The sequence below is a fragment of the Pungitius pungitius genome, chromosome 19, assembly GCF_949316345.1.
Source record: "Pungitius pungitius chromosome 19, fPunPun2.1, whole genome shotgun sequence".
NCBI lineage: Eukaryota > Metazoa > Chordata > Actinopteri > Perciformes > Gasterosteidae > Pungitius > Pungitius pungitius.
The window spans coordinates 9,124,006-9,146,197 of record NC_084918.1 but is presented as its reverse complement, the minus strand read 5'-3'; the positions used below and the strand labels follow the sequence as shown (position 1 = coordinate 9,146,197).

The 22,192-nt window shown below is 43.5% G+C and overlaps 1 protein-coding gene across 5 annotated transcripts in view; it reads left to right on the top strand.

The window, feature by feature from the left end:
- The window catches only part of zfhx4 (zinc finger homeobox 4), a 90,707-nt gene extending 75,452 nt beyond the window's left edge, over positions 1-15,255 (top strand). For all 5 annotated transcript variants that reach the window (XM_037456115.2, XM_037456112.2, XM_037456114.2 and 2 more), the window contains exons 8-12: positions 2,914-3,047; positions 4,168-4,368; positions 4,689-4,815; positions 4,972-10,359; positions 10,887-15,255. In XM_037456115.2, coding sequence (XP_037312012.2) covers positions 2,914-3,047; positions 4,168-4,368; positions 4,689-4,815; positions 4,972-10,359; positions 10,887-12,451 — 7,415 coding nt within the window. In that variant the 3' untranslated portion in view covers positions 12,452-15,255. The remainder of the gene's footprint in view (positions 1-2,913; positions 3,048-4,167; positions 4,369-4,688; positions 4,816-4,971; positions 10,360-10,886) is intronic.
- The last annotated feature ends 6,937 nt before the right edge of the window (positions 15,256-22,192 follow it).

Below are 22,192 nucleotides of genomic sequence, written 5' to 3'. Positions count from 1 at the left end.
TGCACAAAATGTCTCACCCCTTCCGACACAAAAGGGGAGACCCTAAAATAGGTCCATGTGAAAAGCATTCGCTGGGATGGAACTGCCTTTTGAGAAATAATTTGGGATAGAAATATCCTGGGGTATTTACAGCTCTGGGCTTTGCTTCATTTTTCTTGTTCTTTCCTTCTTTTTCTCTACATCTATCTGGCTCTCCCTCCCTCGCTCTGTACCACTCTCCGTTTCAGCGAGCACTCGCGTGTATAGAAGTGTATGTATACGCGGCTCCCTAAACACCATTTGACAGTTGCAAATAAAGATGGGTGGTGAGTGTGCTGCTCTCTCCTCCTGCGATGCAAAAGGGGGTGAAGTGTCATGAATCACCCTTTTGATTTATCTAATCAAGCAAGATCCTGCTGCATACAGACGTTTGTCATTGGCGGAGGTGGAAAGGATGTCAGGTTTATTCTGCCCCTCCGCTTCACTGGGCTGCAGCTGTTGGAGCCCACCTAAAGATGAAGGGATGCAGGGAAGGTGGGAAGGGAGGGTGAAAGAACAGGGAGGGGGGGAAGGACAGTCATTAAGTGTGGGGTGCAGACTCGGAGACAAAGGAAAATGAGAGGAGAGTCTCCCATTCCTGTCTTGTACTCAATCCTCCTCCCTCCCATTATTACTCTGTAAATGTTTTAGCAGCACTGAGGGCAAAAATATGAAGCTGCAATATCTTTAGGCGGAGGGATACTTTCCTTATGTCATCAATTTATAGATAGTGTTTGCATTGGGCTAGCTGTTTATTTGGTCCGTCATTATTTGTGTACAGGTAATTATATCCTTGGAGGACACTGGAAAAAAAAAAAACTTTATTATTCACATTAGCCGGGCTTGCAATTTGCAGCTCCTAAGTGGCCACAGAGAGAACAGCTCTCTCCGCATTCAAGGTTAAACAACTGATTTTCTCTCCGTGAGTGTCACAAGTGTTGATGAAAGCACAAGGTCGAAGACAAATCTAAACGAGAAGGACAGATGTTCATGTTGCAAATGCGCGTACGCACACACACACACACCAACACTCACACGCACGCCACACAAACATACATTCACATTCAATATGACAGTAATCAATGGTGATGTGTGGGCTCTTTCCCCTGCCGTTTGGTAGATGTGTTTGCAGCTCCTTGTCTGACAATCGCCTCATCTCCTTTTGCAGGGATGTAATTTAGTTTGTAATTTAGTCAAATTGACTGGAAGAAGGAGGCCAAAATTGAAAGTTGAAATTAGAAATGGTCATAATAAATAGGGGTGGTGTGGCGGAAGCTTCGGAACGGTCAGATGAAATGACGGGTGCTTCCAGAATGGACCAATCTGACCAATCACGTGTCAGAGGCCTGTCATGGAGCACATAATACACACACACACACATGCATGCATGTAGGAACAAACACAAGCCCCGCAGGGACCATCACAAACAGTGGAAGACAAGATTACCTCGCCATTCTGAGCTGCAGAGCAATTCTGTTCTTGGAAATTCACATTGTGCCCTTGTGTTTTCTTTCTCTCTCTCTCTCTCTCTCGTTCACCCTTTCTTCCTCCCTCCCTCTCTTGTCAGTTTCCTTGACAGGCCAATATTTCAGGCTTCAGATATAGGGGATTACAAATAAAATAAGTGGAACGCCTACTTAATGCAACAGAATTAAAATGCATGAACGGACCAGAGGAATTGATATGCGCCCAATACAAACACGAGCCACGGAATAATATGAAATACAATTTTCTTTTTTTTTTCAACCCCCATCTCTATGTATCAGTGCTTTGATTTCCTTTTTTTTCCCATTTGTGCATCTAGCGTGAAGCGTTGATTCGCAAGAGTGAGGCTCACATATTGCCTTGAGTGACCAGACGCGGAAGTGTGTGTGTGTGGGGGGGGGTGGTTGATGGCTTAGCGAGAGAGGGGGGAGAGAAAGAGAGCAGCGGATTGAAGAGGGGGGGGCTGTTGCTGTGTCTTTATGTTGTGCCGAGTGGGTAAATTGCACTGGCAGAGTATAGCAGGGCCTGCATGGCTTGTATCTCAGGATGAGGCTAATGAAAGATTTATCAGTGGCCGCAGCATTTGCTAAATACAACCAGGGGCCGATCTCTGCACATTGAGCCCCGCTGTTAACGTCACACACGCTTACACGCACGCGTGCAAATGGACACACGCAAGTAGCGCCGCTACTGTACCACCAGCCGTGACCAAGCCCCAAAGATGTAGCATCTTTTACGGACAGAGAAGTTGTTGGGGAAATGTATATGAACTAATGAAGTGTATAATATTACCATAACATTTGATGTATTGCGTGCTGTGATAATGAGCCTGCCGATTTCCCTCCATTTCACGTGTCCTCGGGGCAGAAACACATCAGTGAATATGAATGGGAATAATACAGTCCATGATTGTATCCATGCTTATGTTGTCTTGGTGTCAAATGTTATTATTTTTAAATCATCACCCATGTAATGTAATATATGTAATGCATATTAATTTGGTATTTGTGTTTATCTTATTCAACATTATGTTTATTAATAATTATTTGACAACTTTGTGATCCAACCCAGCCACAAAACCACCGTCATTTCAATTTATTCAATCAATTGTATCAGTTTTATATTATTTTAGTTGTTTAATATCGTAGTATATTACTTGTAAATGTTGGAGATTAATAATCAGATTTCTCATAAAGTATGTATGTTTGATCTAAGGAATACTATCCATAAATAGCACCGGATTGTCATTCTGCTCCAGAACTTATTCTTATTAGCTCCATTTGAGAAATAAATGTGCTGTTAAGCTAACAATTATTTTATCATTTTGCTGCTTTGTTGTATTTCTAAGATTAAAATTGTTATTTTTAGCACTTTATATTCTGACTGTTTCTCCCTCTCTCTGTGTGCCAGGTGTGAATTCCGCATGCAAAGAGGCTACCGGAACAAATTCTATGGTTAAACATTCCCTCCTGCCGGATCGACAAAACGAAAGTCCGCCCAAAAGGCCAAAGTCTGCTGAGGGGAAGACCTCTGCCAGTGAGCAGGTAAAGGTTTGTAGACAATAAAAGGGAAACCTTGAGTACTAGAATAACTAACCTTTTGAAAATACTCCTGGTAAAGTTCCTAGCAGGAAGGCTGACACTGGACCTTAAACTCTTCTTCAGCATTACAAAGAAAGTACATCTGAAAGAGCTTAGTGTGCATTTAAATTGCATATCTAGCAATTCATTTTCCAAATAAATTGTTACATTTGAGGTACAGACAGGTAATTCGTGGATGAGGCTGTTTCTCCTTCATAAGCACCAGTGAAATCTAACCTTTGCTGTCAATGTGGGATGAGCTAATGGGAGGATGCTGGGGAACTGTAAGAAGCAGAAATGCTAAGCTAAGCATTTAGCAGCTGTTGGCGCCAGCTTTCTATCAAAGGGTCAAACGCAGCCCAACGTTCCCTCCCTATGCAGTAGGCGAGTCTTTGTGTTCTTAAGTGGACTACCTGCACTAGCCTTACCCCCCCCCACCCACCTTTTTGCATCTCTTTAAATTATATGTGTTTTTAAATTAGATTATGAAGTATTAGCTTGTCTGGTTCTGGGCCCTGCAAGAAGGGAGGACTTAGTCATTTCAGAAATGGATTCTATTAAGACAGGTGGTGGGGAGGCTGCTACGTTCAGAGTACTCCCTGTAATGAGGCCAAGGCGTAGCTTGGGAGAGTACACACCTTTGTCGTCTGTAATACTGATTAGAAATTCTGGCCAATCTTGGTCTGGGCTAATAACATTTCCTGAGTTGAGAAACTTAAGTGAATTAAATGTAACATGGTTGATCTACAATTTGTCTTTTATGGTGGGCATGAGGGTTGGTTGGAAGAGGTGTGTTGGGGTGAGGCTAATGGGCAGTGAAGAAGGGAAAAGCCCCGTAATAATTAAACAGTGCAGCAAACATGTGTCTTCTGTTTCTCAATCCTTGTTTGTTTTGATAAACTCATGCCTGATGTCTTCCGTGAGGCACACAATGAAAGGCCAGCGATGGTAATGACTTTGTTTTGTAGGAAAAAAGGCACATCTCGTCCAAAAAGTAATTTCTGCAGATGTATTTCACATTGTTTAGAAAGTGTATTTTCTCCAGGCCCAATCAGTTACTTATTATACCATTTTGCTTTTATAGGTTCAACAGTGTCCATATTGCAACTACAGCAGTAAAGATGCGAACCGCATGCAGCTCCATGTGATGTCCCAGCATTCCATGCAGCCAGTGATTCGCTGCCCACTGTGCCAAGACGTGCTGAGCAACAAGATCCACCTGCAGCTGCATCTCACCCACCTTCACAGCGTGGCTCCCGACTGCGTGGAAAAGCTGATTATGACTGTAAGTAGAAATAATGATTAAAAAATAGTATTTCAAAATCACTTAAAATGTCACCTAATCAGTTTGTGAAGTGTTTGTAGACATAAACAGGCAGAAAGACAGAAAATGTGTCCTTTTCTTTTGTAATACACATATTGAGAAGTGAAAATGTCTTCATGTTCAATCAATAATTAAATATATTGTCAACTGTCAGTTTTTTTAAATAAGACACTTCCTCAACACTAACAAATATTGGAGATTTGATTTGATATATCCTGACATACTCGTATCATAATTTCCAAATGTATGTAATACTGAAGAAATGTCTTTGGTCTTGATAGGTTGTTGGACCCGAAACAGCAACTCCAAATAATATAATGCACCCCCAAACTGGACAAGACAAAAGTATTTCTTTGATGGATTCCTCCTCCTCCTCCTCTCTTACTGATGGGTCAGGGAAATCTCAAGGTGAGCAGCATTTGGTTCTTAGATACAACAATTTAACTTCTATCTACAAATGTATGCATGCATAATTATCAGGTTTACTTGTTTGTCACTTCAGAAAAATACAATAGGTAGATGATGCAATATAATGTACTTCAAATTGAATTTTTATACTTTTAGGAAACATCTCAAAGGATGAGCTAACCAGTCAGGACAAGAATGAATTGGACCTTCAGGCTGAGGAACTCAAGCCCTCCAAGGAGGCCACAGAGGCCCCAGGCTGGAAGAGAGCCAGTGGATTAGGACATGATAGCAAGTCTCCTGATACCATACAGGACCATCTCAGTGAGCTCCAAAGGCTCCAGCAGCAACAACAACAGCTTTCAGTATCTGATCGTCATGTCTACAAATATCGTTGCAACCACTGCAGCCTGGCCTTCAAGACGATGCAGAAGCTTCAGATACATTCCCAGTACCATGCCATCAGAGCAGCCACTATGTGCAGCCTGTGCCAGCGCAGCTTCAGGACATTCCTGGCCCTCAGGAAGCATTTGGAAAATGGACACCCTGAGCTTAGTGAAGCTGAGGTGCAGCAACTCATAGGAAATCTGCCACTGAATGGAGATATTACCGAGAGTGAAGCCAGGGCCTTAGAGGAAGCTCAGTCCTTTGAACATGACTTGGACAAAGATGATGAAATGGACCAGGAAGAGAAGCCCAGTCCTACCGGAAGTGACAGTAGCTCTCTGCTAGATGATATGGGAGCAGAACCGAAGCGGACCCTACCATTCAGAAAAGGGCCCAACTTTACGATGGAGAAATTTTTGGATCCTTCTCGGCCTTACAAGTGCACAGTATGTAAGGAGTCCTTCACTCAGAAGAACATCCTACTAGTCCACTACAATTCAGTCTCCCACCTGCATAAGTTGAAGAAGGTTCTCCAAGAGGCGTCCAGTCCGGTTCCTCAAGAGACAAGCAACAGCGTTGATAACAAGCCATTCAAATGTAATATTTGTAATGTTGCCTATAGTCAAAGCTCAACTCTTGAAATTCATATGAGGTCCGTGCTCCACCAGACCAAAGCCAGAACAGCCAAAACTGAAATGAGCAGCAGCAGCATCACAAGCACCAGTGGTCCAGTGCCTGCAAAAAGCCCTGCCCCGAGTGCACAAGGGAACAGCAGCAACTCAGAGACCGCCAGAAGTGGAACACCCTCTGCCAACAAAGAAAATATTGTGGAACCCAAAGAAACTAACAGCAGCAACAACACAAAGCTGACCACGACTACTGACCAGGTGTCAGTGCAGGCAAGCAGCCACCAGTCAGCGCAGTCCTCTGCCCAGCTGCAAATGCAGCTTCAACACGAGCTCCAGCAACAGGCTGCCTTCTTCCAGCCTCAGTTTCTAAATCCGGCTTTCTTCCCCCATTTCCCAATGACACCAGAATCCCTGCTGCAATTTCAACAGCCGCAGTTCCTTTTCCCCTTCTACATCCCCGGAGCCGAGTTCAATCTGAGTCCAGAACTTGCGCTGCACTCGGCAGCAGCTTTTGGGATGCCCGGCCTTACTGGATCATTCCTAGAGGACTTGAAGCAGCAGATGCAACAGCAACACCAGCTGCAGCAGGCTCAGGCCCAGCAGCAGGCGCAGCAGCAGCAACAACAGCAGCAGCAAGCCTCTCAGACACAGTTTCAAATTCAGCAACAGAAACACCAGCAGTTGCAGAATCACAAATCCAAAATGGAGTCCAGCAATGTGTCTGTTTCAGAAATTCAGATGACAAGAGAGGCAGAAGACCAATTAGAAAAACAAGAAAACAGAGCAAGGATGGAAAATGCAGGTGATGCAACAAGTGATGGGGGTAAAGACAATAAAGACCCTAGAAAATCTAGGTTCCCAGAGCCGTTGGTTCCCCCTCCACGCATTGTGTCAGGAGCGAGGGGCAATGCAGCCAAAGCGCTACTAGAGAACTTTGGATTTGAACTGGTCATTCAATACAATGAAAACAGACAGAAAAACCAAAAGAAGAACAAAGACGGAATTGAACATGTGGGAATGACCACTGATAAGCTCGAGTGTGGGATGTGTGGTAAACTCTTCTCCAATATGCTTATTCTCAAAAGCCACCAGGAACATGTGCACAGTCACTTTTTCCCATACGTGGAGCTGGAAAAGTTTGCCCAGCAGTACAGAGAGGCCTATGACAAACTATATCCCATAAACCCTGCTTCACCCGAGACTCCACCACCACCGCCACCCCCTCCGCCACCTCCTACTCCATCTCCCGGGACAGCGACTCAGCCTCCGTCTACATCTATGACTAAGCCCCAAACCCCAGTACCCTCACCCGTTTCCGGCCCCACTATGGCCACACACCAACCGTCTCGACAGACACCCCCGCCCCAACCTCCACCCCCTCCTCCACAACCCGCTACCCCTTCTTCAACAACACAAGTGCAGCTCCCTGTTCCCATGGATTTGCCCATGTTTTCCCCTCTAATGATGCAATCTGTCCAGCACCCAGGTCTGTCCCATCAGCTTGCCCTCCAGCTGCCCACTATGGACTCTCTTTCATCAGACCTTACACAGCTCTGTCAGCAGCAGTTAGGTCTTGATCCAAACTTCCTGCGCCAATCCCAGTTTAAGCGGCCCCGCACCCGCATCACAGATGACCAGCTTAAGATCCTGCGGGCCAACTTTGATATCAATAATTCCCCCAATGAAGAGCAAATTCAGGAGATGTCAGATAAGTCTGGCTTGCCCCAAAAAGTCATAAAGCACTGGTTCCGTAACACTCTCTTCAAAGAAAGACAGCGGAGTAAAGACTCTCCCTACAATTTCAATATTCCTCCAATTACTACATTGGAAGATATTCGAATTGAGCCCCAGCTCAATGCACATGAATACTACAGAACTGAATCAAGTTTCAACAAGAGGTCGTCCAGGACCAGATTCACTGATTACCAGTTGAGGGTGCTTCAAGATTTCTTTGACACTAATGCCTATCCAAAGGATGATGAGATCGAGCAACTTTCCACTGTGCTCAATCTACCTTCGCGGGTGATTGTGGTGTGGTTCCAGAATGCCCGGCAGAAAGCTCGTAAGACCTATGAAAACCAGGCTGATTGTAAAGATAATGAGAAAAAAGAGCTGACCAATGAACGATACATCAGAACAGCCAACATGCAGTACCAGTGTAAGAAGTGCAACATTGTGTTCCCACGCATTTTTGACCTTATCACCCACCAGAAAAAACTGTGCTATAAGGATGAAGATGAGGAAGGTAGTGAGGAAACCTATGAAGACTACATAGATAGCGGTGAGCCTGGTCCAGCTAAGACTAGCCAAATACTCTTTGAGCCACCCAAACAGTCCCACAGAACTGCCAGCAGTTCTGGCTCCAGCTCCCCTGTGATGGCCTCTCCGCACGCCAGTATGGGAAAATCGTCCCCCAAACCAGACGTTTACCCTGAAACTGAACCCAAACAAACTGAGACTGCATCATCACCTGTGGTAAAGTCACTACCAGAACCAAGACCATCAAAGGCTTCCACACCTCAGCCGCCTCCTCAGAAGGCTCCTCAGCCACAAATGTCAAGACCCCATTCCCAGCCGCAGGCAGCGGCGGTGCCCTCGAGTGCGCTCTCCCTGGCCATTTCCTCACTGACAAACAGCCTCCCTCACCAGATGCTTCAGTACCAGTGTGACCAGTGTAAGATTGCATTCCCCACCGTCGAGCTGTGGCAGGAGCATCAGCACATGCATTTTTTGGCTGCGCAAAACCAATTCCTCCACTCTCAGTTCCTCGAAAGACCCATTGATATGCCCTATATGATATTTGACCCAAATAACCCACTAATGGCAAGCCAGCTGTTGTCTGGAGGCCTCTCCCAGATCCCTTCTCAGGGTAGTTCTGGTTTGACCTCTGCTGCAGGCTCTGGGGCAATGAAGAGAAAACTGGACGACAAGGACGAAAGTGCTAACGATAAAGACGGTGGAAACAGTAGCGAAGAGCAGCACAGAGATAAACGTCTGAGAACCACCATCACACCAGAACAGCTGGAGATTCTCTATGACAAATACCTGCTTGACTCTAACCCAACGAGGAAGATGCTGGACCACATTGCTAGAGAGGTTGGCTTGAAAAAGAGAGTTGTGCAAGTTTGGTTCCAAAACACTCGTGCAAGAGAGAGAAAGGGTCAGTTCAGAGCTATCGGGCCCTCGCAGTCCCACAAGAAATGTCCCTTTTGCAGAGCACTGTTCAAGGCTAAATCCGCTCTAGATAGCCACATACGATCTAGACACTGGCACGACGCTAAGCAGGCAGGCTTTAGTTTGCCACCAAGCCCAATGATGAATCAAGACAATGAAAGGGGTGAAAGCCCAAATAAGTATAATTTCTTTGACTACCCACAGCTGCCTACAAAGACTGAGCCAAATGAGTATGAGCTGCCTACAGCATCCTCAACTCCAGTCAAACCATCTGAGGTAAAAGTAAAAAACTTCTTAAGCCCTTCATCCTTAAAAGCTGAAAACTGTGATGAAACTGAAGGGCCAAATGTTAATTCAGCAGAAGTCTCATCTTATGATTGCAATAGGATGGACTTTGATGAGACATCGTCTATTAATACAGCCATTAGTGATGCTACAACTGGAGACGAGGGCAACAACAACGAGGTTGAGAGCCTCACAGTCAACGGAGGAGATAAGCTGAGTGACAAGAGTGGCCTGGCATCAAATTCTGACGGTGGCAACGAAAGGTTCCAATACAGCATGGTGAGCCCTGCCCTCAGCTTCTCTGGAAAGGACTATGACTCTTACTTTAGCTCCAGAGATGAGGATTTGGACGACTTCTATGACATGAGCGAAACATCAAGTCTAGCTGATCCCAGTTCTCCGAGTCCCTTTGGGGCGGGTAACCCTTTCAACAAGTCCGGGAAAGGCAGCAACGGCGGAGATAGGCCAGGACACAAGCGATTCCGGACACAGATGAGTAACCTTCAACTCAAAGTGCTCAAAGCCTGTTTTAGTGACTACCGCACTCCTACAATGCAAGAGTGTGAGATGCTGGGCAATGAGATTGGACTCCCCAAGCGCGTTGTCCAGGTGTGGTTCCAGAATGCCCGCGCTAAAGAAAAGAAATTCAAGATTAACATTGGAAAGCCATTCATGATAAGTCATGGCTCACCGGACGGACCCAGGCCTCAGTGTACTTTGTGTGGTGTAAAGTACACCGCCCGGATGTCCGTACGAGACCACATCTTCTCCAAACAGCACATCGCTAAGGTGCAAGAAACCCTGGGAAACCAGGTGGATCGGGAAAAGGATTACCTGGCACCAACCACTGTCCGTCAACTGATGGCCCAGCAGGAGCTTGACCGGATGAAGAAAGTTGGTGAGGGACTCAGCCTGCCTGGCCAGCAGCAACAGACTGCAGTGGACAACAATAATGCACTTCACGGCCTCAGTCTACCCTCAGGCTACCCGGGGTTGTCTGGCCTTCCGCCAGTGTTACTTCCCGGGGTCAATGGGCCATCATCGCTTCCGGTTTTCCCACCCAACACACCTGGTGAGTTAGTATGACGAACAGTAAAAAAAAAAGAGAAAAAAAGAAAAAAAAAGAAAAGAGTTTAAAATACTAGAAGCTTTATGAAGTGAGCTTCGACATGCACTATTTTACTATATTGTTCTGCTGTTTATTCTGTATCACAGTGGTGTTGTTTAAAACGTGTTATTTTTAAAAACTGCTTTAAAATCCAAAATGATGGGAGTTAGTGCATGCATTACGTCATCATCAGAGTTGAACTGCTAATTGATAATTCAAAGACCAATGCATCCATATCATGGCTTTTGTTTGTGTTGTTTGTTTTCCCCCTTATTGTAGGTTTGGTATATTTATAATATATATTGGCAGATTGAAATTATCATAAAGCGCATGCGACAGTTTTGATCCATAACAAAATCTTAACAAGAGCGATTAAATCTCAGCCAGGGACAATAATCTATGCCTTGTCATACAAACAAATTTCCATAGTGATTTGGGTTTGAATATTTAAATATTGAATATTTCCATATTTATATACCACTGTATTTCAGCTTTAGCGTCTCCCGGTGCTGGCATGCTTGGGTTCCCTACACCAGCCACCCCCTCTCCTGCCATGTCTCTCAGCACTACCCCAACCAAGACTCTTCTGCAGACTCCTCCTCCTCCTCCTCCACCTCCTCTTCCTCCTCCTGTTCCTTCCACACCTTTGGCAGCAGAAAATCATACAGAGCAGCAAGGTAAAGATTCAGTGAGCGACAGCAGCAAGAAACCAGGAGACAAGCCCCCGCAGATGAAGGTAAAGGACAGAGAGAACATGAGCGGCACACGGCCTGAGAACTACAGCGCGGCCAAGAAAAGGGAGAAACCAACGCCAGTGAAGCCAGGAAGTGAGACCCAACTAGACGCCTCCCAACTCCAGGCACTTCAGAATGCTCTCGCTTCAAGTGATCCCAGCTCTTTCTTCGGGGGGCAGTTTCTGCCCTACTTTCTACCTGGATTTCCCAACTGCTTCTCGCCCCAGCTCTCTAGAGGGGTCCAAAGTGGGGGCTACTTCCCGCCAATGTGTGGAATGGAGAACCTGTTTCCATATGGCCCAGCAGCAGTCCCGCAAGCTGCCATGGCCGCTGGTCTCTCCCAGACAGCCCTCCTGCAGCAGTACCAGCAGTACCAGCAGTCCCTGCAGGATTCCCTGCAGAAGCAGCAACAACAACAGCAGAAACAAATCGAGCAACAGCAGAAGCAACAGCAGAAGCAGCAGCAGCAGCAGCAGAAAGCAGCCCCCGTGAAGGCACCCCAGAGCACCACCACTAACTCTTTCAAACCAAAAGAAGCTATAAACGCTAAGGATAATACCAACAAAGGCTCTTCAAAAGAAAGCACAAAAGAAGAACCGAAAAAAGATACCAAAAGTACCATGGATTTTCCAGACGCTTTTATTGTGCCGTCCGTCAAGCACGAGTTTATATGTAGGAAGTGCCAGATGATTTTTGCTGACAAAGATTCTGTGGTACGTCATCAGAAGTCCTTCTGTTACTTAGGACATCCTTTTACTGACCCGCAAGAGACAGTGCTTCGAAAGGCAGTGAGCAACTACACTTGTGTTGCCTGCAATGTGGTTGTTAACGGGAATGAAGCACTTGGCCAACACCTTCAGTCGAGCTTGCACAAAGAGAAAACAATCAAACAAGCAATGAGAAATGCCAAAGAGCATACTAGATTATTACCTCACTCTGTCTGCTCCCCTACTCCTAACACCACATCTACCTCGCAGTCTGCAGCTTCTTCTAATAACACCTTTCCTCATCTCTCTCACTTGTCCATGAAGTCCTGGCCAAATGTCCTGTTCCAGGCCGCCACAGCCCGGAAAGCTGCTTCCTCCTCCCCGTCTGCCTCCCCTCCCCCCCCCCTCTCCTCACCTTCAACGGTTACCTCAACTTCCTGCAGCACCTCAGGGGTTCCAACCTCACTACCCATCGAGAGTTGTTCAGATGAGTCTGACAATGAGCTAAGCCAGAAGCTGGAGGACTTAGATAACGCGTTGGAAGTCAAGGCTAAGTCGGCCTCCGGCCTAGACGCGAGCTTCAGTAGTATCCGAATGGATATGTTCAGTGTGTAGGAGTGGAAAAAAGGATCCCTTGCTTAAAGAAAAAAAAAATAAGACTTTTTAAACTGCAGTTCCAAAGTTTCTCTTAACCCAAAAAAAATTACAGTACCAAATGATTGACTCAGGATTGTTTTTCCCATATTGATATGCTGGCAAGATATTGATTGATTTTTGTTATGGACAGAACTGTTGCAGATGCTTGACTGAGCTTATATTGTATACAAAAACATGGAGTAGGAAAAAAATCCCACAGGCTCCCTTGGGGGGGCTTGTTTCAAGCCAAAAACTCTCACGATAGCAAATTGCACCTCAGCTGGATTGTTTTCCAAATGCTAGCATGTACTGTATGGGATGACGATCCAGAACCCTCAAAGAGAATCTCTCTTAGTTTAGATAGGTGTAATTCAGTAGCTTTAAATTCTCAGGTCAGAACATAACATTTCTCATTTGTTAAAGCAGCAACAAGCCTGGGTACACTTGGCTTATAACCAAAACATGTCAAGCTTTATCGGACGCATTTCCTTGATGTGTATAGAGTACCAAGAGACAATATTACTGTTACAGTGGACGATGTGCATATCCTTTTAGTTTTGCCCTACAAAGACAGTATGGTTTTGCCACTGAGGGAATTTAGAATGGTGAAGTAAATGTGTATGATGCCCCTGTGTTTGCCAGTTTGTATTACAACAAGCTGTATCTATTTCCCACCCCCCCCCCCCCCCTTTTTTCTTGTAGTATATACTAATCTGTGCCAACTCTTACCTTCTCACTTTTACCTCTGCTCACACCCTTTTCTGAAGAGGTAATAACTCTAGTTTTGATAGACTCTCTCTCGGATTATGTGAATATAACATTTTTCATTTGTGAATTGCTGTACTGTTACGGTACTTGCTTGTGTCTGGACTATAGTGCACTTATTTTGTTTTTATTTGTCTTTTTATTATTTGAGTAGGCCATTTGTTAATTTAATAGATTTTTTTTCTGTTTGTATGTATGTTTGTGTTTTAATTATTGTTTTGTGTCTATTGCAGCAGCATATTGGTCCATATTTGTTACAGGATTGATGTCTAACAATCTAGAGACCTATTTAACAATTGGTGCAACCATGAAAGCAGTACTGTATACTTGAAACTGTTAAGGTACAAGTTGGTCACAATGTTAATAAAAAGAAGTTATGATCATTTGCTATACGTTTGCAAATATGCTGCTTTAAAAGGGGGACAACAGCATTTTTGTTGTATATTAAAAACATGTTCATGTACTTGTAGGACTAAAAACAGTGTTACACCTATACGCAGCCATTTAGTGCATAGGTTGACGTCCTCCCAACAATTATTTGGGCACTTCTGATGATCTACAGTTAAAGTCAACATTTTCATTTTTCCACATTTAGTGATATCAACATTGCAAAGTATTACCTTACAAAGTTTTGCTGCTACTGTGTAACGTTATTTTGCTTGCCATCAATTCTCTCAAGTTCCTACCAGACAAAATACTGGTCCATTAATTGCTTTGCTTTGCTATTTTTATTTTATATCATTTTCTTATTTTGCTGTGGAACTAAGAATGTGAAAGCTGTCAAAGGGTGTTCAATTTTTTACGAATCACTTTCTAGTTTGGTCATTGAAACCAATGTGATTCATTCCAAAGTAACAGAAGGCTATTTGTATGAAAGATAAAGGCTTGTGAACAAAGAAAGCTAAGCTGTTGTACATATTCGTAGTTGGCTGTGCATGGTACAAATTTATTAATATGAAGAAATGCAAAAATGTATTGCTTTTGGTATTTCCTATTCTGAGATGAGCAAGTAGCATGTAATGCAACTGTTTGACAGGTTAAATCAAATCATGCTTAGTTATTGTTTCAAACAATGAAATCAAGTAACATTTCCTCCTGTTTTAATATTGTAAAGGTGTTTTTTTTTAAGTTTCAAAGCAAACTTTCAGTTTTTCATTTTCTGCGTGAGCTTTTTAATTGTCATTATTTGGATTTTTAGTACTTCAACATTTACTTTAATCCTTAAGACACTTTTCGATTGTGTTTCACAAGAGACATCCTGGCCTCCCAAGGTGCAATTCTGCCATTGTACAAACATGAGCGACTGTCCTGATTCCAAAGGCTTTCTCAACTCTGGCTTTTTGCCTTTCCCCACTCTGTGGCTCAGCATTATAAGACTGAACTGTGAGCTAGCATCATGTGCTAAGATGTTAGCATCAGACAGGACGCTTTCCACACCAAGGACTGGTAAAAGCTGACAAACCAACAAAAAGGATGGTCCAACAATATAACTGTACATAGATATTGCAACTGCACAGCAGCCAAAAAGAAAAAAAAAGAACTTTAAAAAAAAAAAAAAAAATGGATGGATTGTGTCATGTTTATGGGGACAGCCTTCAAAAGGTTGAAATTGGAATTGTTCTTCTGGATGTCAAAGGGATTTTCATGGCGCAATCATATCCTACACAATATGTACTCTTCAACATCTGGGTTACATAGGAAATGCACCCTGAGGTTTTAATAAGAAGAAGCCCCTATGGCTAAAACTTTAAATAAACTAAACCAAAAATGTTATTGATGTTTTATATATAGAGAGTAGTCGCATTAGTTTTTTGTTACTGTACTGTTTGAGGTCTCAACTGTACCGTATCACGGTAATAACATGGTTTTGAAACCTTTTTTTTATTTTGTCACAGACCTGTTGTCATAGTTGAAATGACGTTTATTGTAGATGGTATTTGAACAACTTCTGGAAATAGTTCATCAAGTATGTTTGTTGCTCATTGTTGTGATACATTAAAAACTGTATCTGCAAACCAGTTTGTTGTCATTAAATAATCTATTTCATTTTCACCTTTACACGTTCTTATTATGAAGTTGATTCATTGGCAAATGCTTTTTAAATTGACAGAAATTAAATCTACACAAGTGTTTTAACTAGCACAATTAAAGTGCTTTATTAGTGTGACGCATTTTAAATGTCTCCATTTTCCAAAAAATTCACAAGGTCATCATTTTGACAAAATATGTATATATGTGTGTATATTATATATATATATATATATATATATATATATATATATATATATATATATATATATATATATATATATATATATATATATATATATATATATATATATATGTATATGTAACATAATACTTGTCATTCCAGTCACTGAAAGAGAAAAAATGTGAAATTATGCGGTGGTAATCTGATTCTAAACAGATGCGAGGGATTATGTTTGGAAGTGTCTGCTAATCTGGATCTGATCAGGTGCTACTCTAGAACCCGTCCATTAAAAGGGAAAAGTCCACAGTGATAAATCAACACCACACATAAACAGATGTGCAGCCAGATAGCAAACATATATATATTTTTTTTTTTCTTATCTTAGATTATGCATAAATATATATTCGGATGGATGGAAGGAAAGACCATTTACTCCCCTTAAAATTCTATTAAGAAGCAAAATGTACGTCAGTATGAGACAGTGGGGGACATTTTACCTTTGAGGTCTACAGATGCTGCCACATAAAAAATTGCACCTGAGCAAAACCTTCGACACAATACATCACACCCTGCCAGCGAGTCGTGTCCGCCACCAGTGTCATGGTCACGGAGAAAGCCGACATTCACAAGTCGTTAAATCCACCTAATGAAATTTCACAAGGGCAGCAAAAAATGAAGGGGAAGATGAGAATCTTTTCACTCTTGGCAGAATCGGTTGTGGCCTTTATTGTTTCGCTTTATAAACTTCAGTGTGCAGTGAAACCGCCACCACATGTAAAAGCCTCAAAAACAGCCTCCCCCCCCCCCCCCCCCCCCCTTTCTGACTTCACCCCTCGCCCTTGACGAATGTGCTCGGCTCACAGGGTGCAACTGTTCTGCTGAATGGTCCTTTCCTGTTGCCCAGCCTTTAAGCGAAGGCGGTTTGCCGAGGTAGGGCTCCCCCCGCCGTATTATGGGATTGAATTGCGTTTGACCTTTGTGGAGAACAATGGCTGAAGGCCTTTCATTTTTCCTGGCCTTCACAGCTTCTTGAAGAAGGACCTCTTTAGCCTGCGATTTTACTGTGGTTTGCCAGTAATTCCCAAGCAGGATGACAGGGTGATCTATGCACAGTAAGTGCGTGCGTGTGTGTTGGCGTACACCCGAGGTTATACACAAGTGTATTGTTTGCTATTTTTGACTTGTAGCTTGAGAGTTGATGTTAATTAAAAACAACAAACAAACGAAGCATAATACTTACTAAAAAAAACATTTTGCCGTGGCTGTATTTTTGGGGCCACCCAATCTTGAGACCTAACTACACTGTCCTAGAATAAAAAAGACCTTCTGAAGAGGGTAGTCCATAGTAGTTCAGACACAGCTTTGCTAAAGAGGCCACAACAGTGAGCGGTCTCGCCCTGAATACACGATAAAAGGTTTACTGGAAATTTTAAATGGCGTTTTCTGCAACCCATACATCACTCGTGACCATCGGGTTCCACCCTCAGTGCACAGTGCACCCTTCTAGCCACAGCTTTCCAGATGATACAGTACAGAGGCTGCGGTTCAGGCAGATCTGCCTTTGAATAGCCTGCAGCCAATGGATTTTCTCTGGATAATACAATGTTTGGGACAGAGAGGCAGGGATTAGTCCAGACGGATACATCCACCACCCCCCACATGCCCAATCTAATTAGACTGGAATCAGTTTAAGATGAAAGCAAGCCCTAGCCTCACCGCACTAAATACTGGAATTAGTATTCCCCGCATGGGAATTTAATGACGGAGACTGAAAATCCAATCACATTCACTCCCAGTTTAGCCCCTCATGCATTGGGCCTGGACAATGACGAAACAAAAGAACAACAACAGTGATTTGTCTGTCAATATATATTGACCAGCATCACATCTGAGGCCACTTGTGTATTGGCGTTACTATGTTGTCATCATTTAACAAAGATAAACAGCTTATAATCAGATATTTAGTCTGTTTCTGATACAAACCTTTGTCACATTCTGACTCTTCTTGGGGCAATAACAGAAATAAACCAAAGCAGAAACGGAGAAAGACATGGCATGTGTGTCTGTGTGTGTGTGTGTGTGTGTGTGTGTGACGCACTCATCTGTTGCATTGTTTATGTTTATCATCTTTTTTCAATTCATCAGGTAATCTATAGCATCAGATCCTTTTTAGTTTCTATTATCTTCCAGACTAGAGTCCATATTTGTTGATAACGCAGAGCAAATTCTAAAAACACGTCTCTTGATTTCATCTTGTCCTTATTATTATTATTATTATTTACCAACCTGGGTTTATGCCATCAAGGGAACTCTATTTTAAAACCACTAAAACACAAGCCATATTTCAGCTTCAGGTTGGTGATTAACGGCACAGACCTGAAATAACTCCGGCACCTGTGTTCCATCCAGCCCCACAATACCTCCTGCACCTGCGATTCATCCGCCGACGCATTACACCTGAGAAATCAGGACCCCATTGTCCCCCGTGCACAAATACTCAACATGAAATCTTATTATTTATTGCTGGCTGTTTGGGGGGGGGGGGTATGCACCAAAGCTGAACCTGTGTTTTTTTCTGTTAACAGGTGTAATGCAACTTTTGGACTAATCCAACAACTGATTCTGCAAAACCTTTCTGATTTTAGCCTGCAGGAGGAAATTATTTGTGCTTTTTTTTTTTTTTAGTAAATGAGGACGTAGAGTCGGCTGCATCGCATTAGTGGGGAAGAGGACACGGGCAATAGGCAACAAAAAGCAACAATTGTTGTAGTGAAGCATCCTTTCAGATGGGAAATGTTTTCTGTGGCAATCATCAATACACGAGGCAACAAAGAGGAATGAAACGGCAATCAAATCTTTATTTTTATTTTTTATAAATTCTTTGGGCTTGCTTTTAGGGTTTGTCTACTTTTTGCGGTACGGAGGATGGAAGCAGGAGGCTGCCTCTGTTCTCGGTGCATCGTTGATAAAGGATACAGTCACTGCCGGCATTTCTACGAGACACACAGCCAACTAACACGTTTTTTTTAAAGTGAAAAAGAAGGCGGTGGAGGTGTTGGGGAGAACGAAAGGCAGGCCCTGGAGGAAAAGACAAGAAGTCGGAGCCAGGCGGGCCAACAGGCTGACGGAGAACGAGTGTCACGGACACACACAGAGAGAGGAACTGGGAAAGGAAGAGAGTAAGCAGGTGACACAGACAGCGAAATGAGCAAGTGATATAAGTGAAGTGAGAGTGAGAGCAGGAAGAGAAAGCAAAAGGAGGGGCGACCTGAGAGAAATCAAACATGGGCCCCGTGCAACAGAGGTGCGTCGGCAAACGAGCATGTTATGGCAGCCCGCTGGGACTTCCCCGGCAGATCGTTTGTGCTGTTTCCCAATCTGTTCTGAGGAGCGCCGCAGCCCCACATGGGGACGTGTGAAGGCGTCAAGATGGGATTGCTTAAGACAGATGAAACAAGGTGTTTTTTGATGCCATCTGGAGCGGACAAAAGCCTGATTTCCTGTTTTGCCTGTGACACAAAGGGTGCTGTGTAGTTTGCAGAACAGTTTCAAGGCTTTTTGTTGTCAGGGGCTGTAAATAACTAAACAAATGAGAGGTGAAGTTACAGAGGTTTTGGATCCACATGCCAAAAAAGTGAAAAATACGTTCTCTCTTGTTTTTTGGCGTGTCTCTAACAAACAATCGATATTACAGTTCTCTCATCCCGCGCTCACATTTTCTTTCCTTCAGCGTGAAAACGGCACACAACCATTCAACTGGACGCTTTCTTTACATTCTCTGTTACGTTGAAACAATTCTCAACGTAACAGAGATCAAAGTGTCAGGCGTCGTAATATTGCTTTGCATTTTAAAGGGCGCTGAGCAGCCGGGGCCAAGGTTTTTACAAGGCACGCTGAGTCGTTGGGGAAATAAGGGAGCAATGGAGGAGGGAATGAAGGAATTTTGGGGGGTGATGGGATACATCTCACTCTTTGTTAACGTATGCACACACACACACACTTCCAAACTGAAATCATACCATGTGCAGCGGAAGAGCAGGCGGTGAGGAAATAGAAGCTAAATATAAAGTGACACGCCGCATTCCCCGGGTCATTCACAGGCCCTGCACCAAATCACAGCGCTCCGCAACTCGTCGTTTATCACACACACACACACAAGCCAGAGTCTCACAAAGAAAATGATAAAAGCAGCCAAATAAGTATGCCTCTTAAGTTAGAGAAGCACTGATGAAGGGGAGAGGGGATGCATTCAGTCTTGCGGCCCTCTTTGTGTATCAACTCAGCATCCTGGCAGGAACATTTGTAACAAAAAGCTTTTTTAATGTTTAAATGAAAATTTTAATGAGGCGCTGTATTGCTTTTCCTTTTCGAGTCTTTAAGAGCCCTCTTAATCATTAAAACTTGCTCCGTCTTTGATTTCAAGGTCATTTGAAGAAATAAGGCAGCCGTAAGTGGCCCTCGGACCAAAAGTGGCCTACATGCCAAAGACCGCAAATGAATGTGGCCTAATGCTTTTTAATTTGCATTCATCTTTAAGAACACAGAAGAGCCATCTCTAAGTTATAATAGGCTGAGATTGCAGTTGGAGCTCCTCTAGTCATTAGTAGCAATGCAGCTCCTCCAAAATGAAGGCCTTTCCCATCTTGTTTTAACTTAAGCCCATTACCACAAATATACATTTTCTTGCTGTCCTGTCGCCTGTTTGTCTGCATGAAATATTTCCGTCTCTGCGCGCCCACATATGTTCACAAGAATTTGCATGAAGTCACCTCCTTTTTTCCCCGTCCACGAGCGTGGACACATGCAACGCGGCTACTCGGCGCGCACACGCATGAAGACAAAAGATGCTAGAAACGACGTGCATTGTTTGTGTAATCACGTGTTATGAGATGACTCTGTAATTATGTTGTCATCTGCCCGCTTCAACATGCCAAAACCGGGCCGCCACAGCATGCCTCGCTCCTCGCTCATAATTCCATACTTTAATGGGCAAACGCGAAAGAAGAAAAAGGAGTTTACATAAAGCCTGTTTGTCAGGCACTATGCGTCAACTCTTAGTGCATATAGGGCAACGCAGCAACCTTTTTCTTTATGCACCGTATTGAAGTGATGAGACAGCAAATAACAGTGTGTCCCATCAAACACTGCACCGTGGGTCTCTTTTTAAAAAATGTATTTGCCCCCCCCCCACCCTTCCTTTTCAATTTTGCCTCGTGTTTCCTTCTCTTCTCTGTTCAATTTCCTCACCATTCTTTTGCCACTGTCTTTATCTTCCCTTATTCTGTGTATGTGTCTGTCTTTTTCTCTTTTCCTCATCTCGCTCTCTCTCTCTCTTGCTCTCTCTCTCTCTCTCTCTCTCGCTCTCTCTCTGCGAGGATAGGTGGTGTGTGTCTGTGAAAAAAACTGAACATCTCCAGTGAAATTGGTTTTCTGTGGAGAAACTGATGGATCACTCTGTGTTCCTGACAGGACTAGGGGATTGTTTATGCCATACGGGGCCAATACATGTTTACACACATACATACGCAGGGGTGGGAGGACAAGCGTGTTGTTTATGCTGAAGCGGAATTAATTTTTTTTGAGCTGTAGATTGCTATTTATGGGGAAATACACTTTTAAGCTGCAAGAGATGTAATCTAGATTGTAGCATTCCCAACAATGAATTATGGTTTTGAGGGCAACAGCTGCAGCAGCCTTCCTTTCAGCCGTCATTTCCTCCACACACACACACACACACACACACAGATTAGTACAAAATGTTACTGATTTTAAAAAAGCAAATGACTTCACATGCCCAGAAAATCTAACTGTAAACTAGTTAAAACAAAAGAATGACTCCCATTTTCTGCCTGTAGTGTTAGTATTCTTTTTTCTTTAACACTAGCAACCTCTATTAGAAGAGGTGAGAAATGATTCCATTACCAGCAATCTCTCCTCCTCCTCTTCTCCCACACACATACACACACACACACGCACACACTCGTGTAGTACTACACACACCCCCTGAATGATGGGGGAGAAGCTTGCTTTCATTATTATTCCGGCATCCGAGGTAGCGCTGGCTAACACACGCACGCCAAAGCTTTAAATTTCACACAACAGCGCGTCAGATGCTTGCTTGTTTGCAGCGCACACACACACACACACACACACACACACACACAGTCGCGTGAGCCACAAGACGTCCTCCCCACTCATTTGCAAGCATTTACAAGAGAAGGCTTGCTGGAATTTCAAACAGGCCTCTCTTTTTCTGTAATGTTCAATCTCTATCAGCGGACCTCTTCGCCAGTCTGCAGATCCCCAAAATGTTTTTTTCACATGTGGCTCCGGTGCAGAGCCTTCAGCAACAATACACACTCCAAATCAAACAAAGTATTGATTTCTTATAAATGTCACCTGAATGTCTTAATAAAGATATGCATAGAGGGAATTACAAAACAAATCTCAAAAGCAGAAGAAACACTTATTGGGTACATTTTCAAATCAACTAGTGTGGCCACACATGACAAACAGGTTGTACTCTCATGATCAAAGAACAGATTAACTACTCGTACTTTTTGTTTTTTATTATTTTACGATGTCCTTTGGAATACCGTCCTGTTCCGTTAGCGACATTCAAATATGTTCGCTCCGTTTAGTCTCAAGCAAAAGACGTCCTTGATTTCACCTCAGGTGTCATGCCCGAATATGGGTTGAATGAGAGACTCCAATGACTCCAATTAGTAATGCTTAACATATAA